This window comes from Enhydra lutris, unplaced genomic scaffold, assembly GCF_002288905.1.
Source record: "Enhydra lutris kenyoni isolate GAN:26980312 unplaced genomic scaffold, ASM228890v2 scaffoldscaffold25, whole genome shotgun sequence".
NCBI lineage: Eukaryota > Metazoa > Chordata > Mammalia > Carnivora > Mustelidae > Enhydra > Enhydra lutris.
This window is the reverse complement of record NW_019154109.1, coordinates 5427992-5435770: the sequence shown is the minus strand read 5'-3', so window position 1 is coordinate 5435770 and position 7779 is coordinate 5427992. Positions and strand designations below refer to the sequence as shown.

Sequence of the window (7779 nt, the reverse complement as noted above, 5' to 3'; positions counted from 1 at the left end):
CTCAGGGGAAAAGCTACTGAGCACCAAGGTGCTGTCCTGGCAGCCTTGGGGGAGTCACTGGCCCTGTTGAACCTCACCTTCTGCATCTGTAGAATGGGAGGGATAAACCTCCCTCTCCCTTTTTGGGAGAAGAGGAGGTGGGCTGAGCGGCCGTCTAGCACAGTGCCTGGCGTACACTAGGCTGGCAAACGTCTATCCCATCCCCCCTTCTTTCTCACCAAGTACTCATCTCCGTTTTGTTTTCTCCGTTTATGGCCAACACGGCTGGAATCCAAGGTGTCTATTCTGCAAGGTTGGGTAGCTAATTCTAGACTTCTTAGAGAGCATCGGATCCAAATCCCAGCCTTACAGCACGGAAGCAGGCTGGGAGGGCTGACCTGGCCAAGGTCACCGAGCCGATGTCTGGCGGGAGCAGCAGGGCCGGCCTGGTGTCCGGCTCGTGCCCTTGCTTGCACAGAGCCTGGGACACTTTCTCAGTCTCACCTTGTTTCCTTTGCTTGCCCTCCAGCCCCCGGGGCGGCTTGTCTGTAGAGCCAGCTCTCCTGCTCTAGGACACCTGTCCCTACCCTGCAAGCCGGCCTCTGCCTTCCCCTCCAGCCGGGTAACCTGCCTGCTCTGGCCCCTTCCTCCAACCCCGTGGCCTCATCCAATCTGGAGATCCAAATCTCAGTACACAGGGAGCAAAGACGAAGGTTAGAAAAAGCCCCAAAGACACTTTATTGGAGGTCTCTGCCTCCATTCACAGGAGAGAGGAGCCAGGAGCCCCATCCTGAGGGTCCTGGCATCTCCCTGCCCCTCACCGGCCCTGCCGAGGGCCTAGAACAGTCTGTTTGACCACGAACACGTGGTGGGAGAGGAGCAGGGAGGGGAATGTCTTAGAAAAAAATAGATCTCTATGTACATCTGACATATTTATAGCACATAAATTAGGGAGTGCTCCGACCCCTGCCTGCGGAGTCCAAGCACTGAGGTGGAAGCCAGTCCAAAAGCCGGAGGCAGGAGGACCCTGCCCAGCCCCCTCTCTCACGGTGCCCCTGTTGCTTCCCTGGGCCTCCGTGACTCAGTGCAGGCCTCTGGAGGTGGAGGGCACCGTCTGCAGCTGCTGTCTGGGTGGGGTCTGAGGAGGCACCAGGTAAGGGGTGTGATGCTGGCCCCTGTGGTCAGCCGACAAGTCACCTCAAACCCCAGGGCTCGTTATTCCAAGAGCAGGGCGGAGAGGAGAGGCCACAAGCCCCGGATCCCAGGATGATGGCTGAACAAGGTACCAGAACCTCAGCTTCTCTCTGTGGCCCGGCCCCAGCATGCCCGAACGGTGAGGGCCTGGTGGTCGTCCCAGGAGGGGCTGCAGGCCTCAAGTCCGTGGGTTCAGTCCTGGGTCCCATTAGGACCCTCAGTTCCGACTCCCAGCAACCTCCTCCTCCTTCCAGCCGCTGGAGTTTTTGCCAAACTTGTAGACCAGCCGCCGGCCATCCACCCGCTCCAGGATCTCCCGTTTGTAGTAGTACCTGCGTGCGGACAGGGGGGTCAGAAGTGCCCAGGTACGGGGCATCCCGGACTGCTGATGCCCTTCCCCCACCCCAGGCCCGTTATCCTCCCAGGGCCTGGCCCAATGGGGTCCAGCCTGAGCCTGACCCACTTCCGGCAGCTTTCCTCTTCTTTCCTCCCACCCTCCTTCCGCCCGTCACAGCACCCTGGCCTAGAAGGTGTCCATGGTCCCTGATGCCACCCGTGCTTCTGTGGCTCTTATGGCTCTGCCCTGGGGCTTGATCATGAAACCAAGTGGTTTTAGGGCTGGAAGTGACCTTAGTGATCGTTCAGGGGGACACTGAGGTCAGACATGCAATTGAATCGACTCAAGAGGGGGAGAGCCAGGTTCGGTGGAGGCCTTGGCTTACGCTCTTTTCACCACAGAGAACTTTTCTCAGGACAAGCCTTGCAGATAATGCAAAGGAATGTTGTCAGAGGGTCCCCTGTGTTTGCCCTGCCAGCCTACTGCTCTCTCCGTGTCATCCTTTAACCCACGAAGTAGGCAGCCACTGTTCTCAGCAGACAGGACTCAAACCCGTCGGGAGGGTGGCGGTCAGAGGGGGCCGGGGGAGCGTGGACGAGCCGTCCCGGCAGCTCCCACGGGGGCCGGGTGCCCACTCACCTCATGGCTCTGCTCAGCTTCTCGTAGGTCATGCTGCTGTTCTTCTTCTTTTGGCCCCAAAGCTGGGCCACCGCCTCTGACCGCAGGAACTTGAAGACGCCCTCTTGCCGGTTCTCCCACTTCATGAGGCCTTCATTGAGCTCCGGGTGGATGAGGATGTCCCGGATAAACTCCCACAGGTGGGTGCCTCTGGGGGCTGCAAGGCCGGAGACTTTGGTCAGAGGCCAGGGTGGCCGCTCTCTCCTCCGAAGGTGGTGGGGCCCCCGCTGGGCCCAGAACGCGGCCCATGCACGGGTGGCCATGCCGCACCAGGCCTGCTCCCCTCCCGCCTCCCCCACCAGACGGGGACTGCCCCTCACACAGCACAGCTGTTTTATGCTCAAATATTGATCCTGTGTCTGGCTGGACTGGACAGTGACTGAGACACATGACTGCCTGAAGGAGCCCACAGTTCGGTGGGTGCCACCATGAGAAAACAGACACACTCATAGGTGGTGAGAGCTTGGCAAGTACGGGACCAGAGAACTGGCCCTGGCCTGGGGGACGAGGGGACAGCTTTCTGGAAAAAAGAGTCCCCTGAAGATAAGAAGCAGCCAGGCCCAGTGTTGGGGAGAAGGGAGACTGCCAGCACAAAACGGAGGCAAGGAGCCGCTCGGGGTCACATCACCTGGCGGTTCCTGGCAGTTCCTGGTGGTTCCCAGCGTCTGGCTGGCGCGCACTGGGGCCTGAGGCCTGCCGCGGGGGCACGGTCCTCTGCCCAAGCCCCTGTGGCCCCGCAGGCCCTCCCAGCACCCACCAGCTGCCCCCTCACACCACTGAGGGTGTCCCAGCAGGCAAGACAGAGCAAGTGCAGAGAGAACTAGAGTGGGTGGGCTGGGCACCTGGGCTCTAGTCCCTGGGGCCTTCTTCCAGGGTCCTCAGTTTCCCCTCATCTCCAGGACCACCGACCCAGGCTCTGCAAGGAGGTGGTGACCAGTACCACACAGCCTCAGGCCCCATGCGCAGCCATGATGGCGGGAGGGAGGAGCAGTGTGGACAGCCAGCGAACACAGGAGGAGAAAGCATCAGCGGCACCCCCAGGAACCCGCCAGGCCTCAGAGTAAAGGGGGTGACCCCAGGAGCTCACCATGTTTGCTCTTCTTGCCCTCCAGACACTCCCGAGACTCTTTGCTCAGCTTTCGGGGCCGACCCCGTTTCCGCTTCCCATGCTTAGGATCCCCCTTCTTATAGTCGGGAAAGCAATCTAAGACAGGGGAGGGGCAAGGTCAGGAGGGGAAGGAATGGGGCGGGGGGGACTTAAGGGGGTAGCTTTTACCCAGGAGGAAAACCCTGCAGTGGAGCAGGGATGAGGGGAAGGACCAGCGCCATGGACACTGCCCACTGGGACACCCCACAGGACCAGGAGGCTCCCCGCACTCACCCCTAGAGAAGAGTTTGCTGTCACTGGAATCCAGGTCCACGTCACTTCCACCGGAGTCTGAGGAGTGGGGGCTCTGGGAAGTACCGGTCCCTAGGGGAGGTGGGGTCCGAGTGAGTCCCCCTGCCAACCCACACCTTCTGGGGGATTGGCTGCTGGGGGTCTCAGGACACACTGCCCAGCCTGCTCCTGTTCCTCCCAGAAAGCCTGGGCTCTCGTGCAGGGAACCAAGAGCTGCGGGGCATTTGTGGGGGAAGGGAGGCTGTGGTCCAGAAGAGGGATCTCACCTGCCGTGGAGACATCAGAGCTGCCGGGGGAGGGGGCTCCTGGGCCGTAGCTGCCCGGGAAGTAGGGGCTGGCCTGCCGGCACTCCTCCAGCATCTCCTGGCTGAAGGGGCTTCCCTGGTCTGGGAAGAGGAGGTAAGGGTTCAGAGAGGACTCAGAGGTACAGGCAGGGACACTAGGCTCCCCAGAGGGCCAGTGACCTGCTGTTTTTCCAGTTGGGGGAAAGTCTGGAGACAGAGAGTCAGCTCTAGTGCTCTGGGGAGAGGCAGAGATGGGATAGGACAAGCTAGGGAATGATGGAGAAAATGAATTCTCACCAAAGGGGCCGAGGGGCTCCTGGAAGGCCATACTGTCCTTCTCCAGCAGCTCAATGATCCAGCTGAGTTCATCAGGAAAGCTGGAAGCTGATTAGGAATCGAGGAGGGGTCAGAGCCCTGGCAGGCATCCCACTGTCCCCCCTCCCCTCAGGGCTTCTTTCTCTGTCTGTGCTCATTGGCCTGGGGCTCCAGGTCCTTCCCACAGCTGTGCTGGCCTCGGCCAGGGGTGTGGACCGGTCCCTAGGCCAGCCACCCTAACTGAGCGGGAGACAGGCAGGAGGCAGGCCTCCCCCTCCAAGTCCTGGGCTCCCAGGGGTGCTGGACTCACTGAGGTCCCACAGCTGGGAATAGAGTTGGTCCCCCAGAGGCCCGAAGACCAGCCGCAGGTCCTCGGGGGCACAGTTGCAGAGCGTGGCCCCGTCCATGTCACACCGTGAGAAGTCGATGGAGCTTGCGTCGTATTTGTTCTTCTCCACTTGGTAGCTGATCCAGTCCAGAACCTGGGCCTTTGACCAGAACTGGGGTTGCTTCCCCGACCAGCTGGCCTTCTCTGCAAGGGACCGCGCAAGCGTCAGTTCAGCCGGAGCCACCCGGACCCTCGCTGCCCATCTGGGCTTCCGTGTGCATCCCCCCTGCCCCCACCAGCCCAAGTCTTGGAGACCCTGCCCAGCAGGGGGAGCAGGGGTGGCAGTCACAGCGCCCTCGCCCAGCACCTCACGGTCGCTCACTGCCCCTCAGCCTCAGTACCTCAGCCTCTTACAAGTCACCCCAGCCCCTAGTGCTGGAATTTGCTGCGGGGGGGTGGAGGGGACCCTCGTCCCTGCCTGACTTCCCCATTTATCTAACAGGCTCCTAGAGGGCTGCCTTTCCCTTCCCCAAACACCCCGCCCCACCTGCCGAGACCCACCTGTGCCCTCCAGTGGCATCTGAGGGTTGCCCAGGGTCAGCACCAGGTCATCAGCCCCAAAGGTGGCAGCAGGGGGGACAGAAGCCAGAGCGGGGTCCTCTGCGCTGTACATAGTACTGAAGTAGTTGCTGAAGACGTTGCTGATCTCACAGGCTGCAGCCATGAGGCTACCTGGGGATGGAGGCCAAGGCTGGTGAGGGCCAGGGTCCTCCCCTCACCCTCCAGCTCTTCTGTTCCAGCCGAACCTGGGCCAGGAGGAGCCTCAAGGGGTGGGGGCGGGGCGCATGGTGAAGGTCAATATCTCTTTGGATACCCCCCTCTTCATGAAGGGCTCCAAGACCGCAGAGCCTGCTGTGGGAACCAGGCCTCCTGCTGGGCCCCCTCCTCAGTACCCCCCATCCCTGGCCCTTTGAGTCAGACTGGCAGAGTCAGGGCCACTCTGTCCCTCCCTGACACCATGCCTCTGCGACCTTCAGGGCACTCCCACCGCCCGACACTCCTGCTCAGGGGCCCTACAGGCGGAGCCGCTGCAGGTGGGTTAAGAGCTATACGTCCCCTCGACCCCTCTCCGGCTTCCCAGGGCCCAGGCTGGGCAGTACGACAGGTGGTGGTCCTACCTGAGGGGCGGAGTGTGGGTGTGGCAGGCAGGCAGGACTAAGGGACAGCAGGCAGGCGAGAAATCCAGGAGGCAAAGGTAGCCAGCTCTGAGGAGTCTAGCCCGCACTCCCCTCCCGCCCTAAATAGAGGCCTGTGGGAGCTCCTCCCCGAGCCCAGGCCTTTATAGCGCGCCTGGCGGTAACCGGAGCTGGTGGCTCATTGGACAGAGGGGATTTCCTGGCCTTTAGACTGGGCTTCTGGCCCCAGGTGATTTGCATATTTTGTGCCACTTGGCCCGGATCCTGGCAGGCGGTGCTGGGAAATCAGGCCCGGCTGGTTTAATGATTGTCAGAGTCTGTCATCCCGCACCCTCTGGGGTTGGGCACAGGACACTGGCCTGGGCGGGTGGCAGGAGTCGCGGGGGTAGGCATCTGTACTTTCAGCCACCCTCTGGTGCAGGAAATTCCTCTGGGGGGCCAGGCCTGGGATGGGCTGGAAGGGGGGAGGGAATGGGGTAGAAGCGGGGAGGAGGACTGCTAGTCCCCAAAAAGGTCTGAGGACAAGGGGGCCTAGCAGGGAGAGCAGATAGTGGGGTTGAGGGAATTTTCCTACACGCCCAGGATTCCTGCTGGAAGGCTCTCCGGACACTAGGCAATATTCATGGGCTTATATGGTCTAGCCTTGGGGCCCCGGTGTCCCCATTGTCCCCAGTGTCCTCTGTAGCCTGCTTGCTGGCATCTACTTCGGTGGTAGTCTTGACACGCTTTGCCTGCCCAGACCCCATGCAACCTGCAGCCGCTTCTGGAGAGACCTGGCTCTTCCTCTGCCCCAGCCGGAGCCCTAGGACCCTGGTGGCGGCTGCAGGTGCTGGGATCCACATGGCGGTGTTTGTCTCCCCTAGTCTCCCTGCCCTCGGCCTAGTTGACCTGTACCTGTCTGCTACCCTCTAGTGGCCAGAAGCCCGACTCCCTGGGTCCTGGCATTCCACGTAGGAAATGGAACGCTCCGAGTTCACCAGGCACATGTAACATAGTCTCCAAAACAAAACACTGTAAGGAATGTGTGATTGTCCCCATTTTATTTTTTTTAATTTTTTTTAAAGATTATTTATTTATTTGACAGACAGAAATCACAAGTAGGCAGAGAGGCAGACAGAGAGAGAGGAGGAAGCAGGCTCCCTGCCAAGCAGAGAGCCCGATGCGGGACTCGATCCAGGACCCTGAGATCATGACCTGAGCCAAAGGCAGAGGCTCAACCCCCTGAGCCACCCAGGCGCCCCGATTGTCCCCATTTTAAAACTGAGAACATCCTAGCTCAGGTTGGGGTGGGGTGGGGGGGGGTTACATGACTTGCCCAGGCCACCGGAGCTGGTTAAGTTGGTTAAGTGGCGGGGCTGGTGCTCTTTCCTGATAGCGGGCGTGTCCTGGCTTCAGGGTCCTCCAGCTCAGCCCCTCCGCCAGCCCCTTGCCCTCCCCTTGGGCACAGTGAGTCCTTTGTGTGTGAACACAGACCCCACTGGAGACAGGCAGCCGAGGACGGGGAAGAGGAGGCGGGAGACCTGTGTTCAGGTGACTCCCCAGCTACGTGATTCTGCTTTTTTCCCCATGGGTAAAAACAAGGTTGTTTGGACCTGATATCCCTAAGGTCTCTTCCAGATCTAGTTTTTTATGCATCTAAGATGTAGGATCTGAGTGTCTCCTTCCGCACCTCCTTTGTTAATGCCACAACCCTGGGTGGTTCGTGGCCAAGCTTAGCCTCGGTGGGTGAAATGGCTCCAAATCAAACAAAACAAAATGACTCCCCCTCCAGAGCTGCCCCTTCTTTATCCTCTAGAGCCAGATGACTAAGAAGACCATCTCCCGGAACCTTCTCTTTGTCCCTGAAAGTGCTGGGCACCTAAGAGAGGGGCTCAGGGTCAGGGGCCCCTCCACTGGGCCAGGGGTGGCCGAAGAGCCTGGGGCTCTGGCGGTAGGATTTTCCCCAGCCCTTCAGGGGGCCTCCCCCAAGGAGCCTGAGGCGGGCACACCCTCCACCCAGTCACTCACCCTGGAATGTGGGAGAACCGGCTTCTAGCCCCAGGACGGCTCACATGCTCCCCTGCCCTGGG

The 7779-nt window shown here is 60.7% G+C and overlaps 1 protein-coding gene across 1 annotated transcript; it reads right to left on the bottom strand.

Moving 5' to 3' along the window:
• Positions 1 to 1192: 1192 nt before the first annotated feature.
• Positions 1193 to 5819, bottom strand: LOC111151127 (E74 like ETS transcription factor 3). The gene is made up of 9 exons (XM_022508914.1): positions 5693 to 5819; positions 5076 to 5246; positions 4497 to 4718; positions 4169 to 4255; positions 3854 to 3973; positions 3570 to 3659; positions 3276 to 3392; positions 2150 to 2345; positions 1193 to 1505 (listed from the first exon to the last, which is right to left on the bottom strand). The coding sequence occupies exons 2-9, from the start codon at positions 5236 to 5238 to the stop codon at positions 1391 to 1393; spliced, it is 1110 nt and encodes a 369-aa protein (XP_022364622.1). The 5' UTR covers positions 5239 to 5246; positions 5693 to 5819; the 3' UTR covers positions 1193 to 1390.
• Between the last annotated feature and the right edge of the window lie 1960 nt (positions 5820 to 7779).

What these genes read in the sequence shown, in the direction of transcription:
- LOC111151127 (XM_022508914.1), bottom strand. Translation starts at nt 5,238, where the DNA reads ATGGCTGCAGCCTGTGAGATCAGCAACGTCTTCAGCAACTACTTCAGT. An exon ending in TTCCCAGCTGTGGGACCTCA is followed by an intron (nt 4,256 to 4,496) that starts GTGAGTCCAGCA and finishes ATTCCTAATCAG; the next exon opens with CTTCCAGCTTTCCTGATGAA. An exon ending in GGGCAAGAAGAGCAAACATG is followed by an intron (nt 2,346 to 3,275) that starts GTGAGCTCCTGG and finishes CCGGCCTTGCAG; the next exon opens with CCCCCAGAGGCACCCACCTG.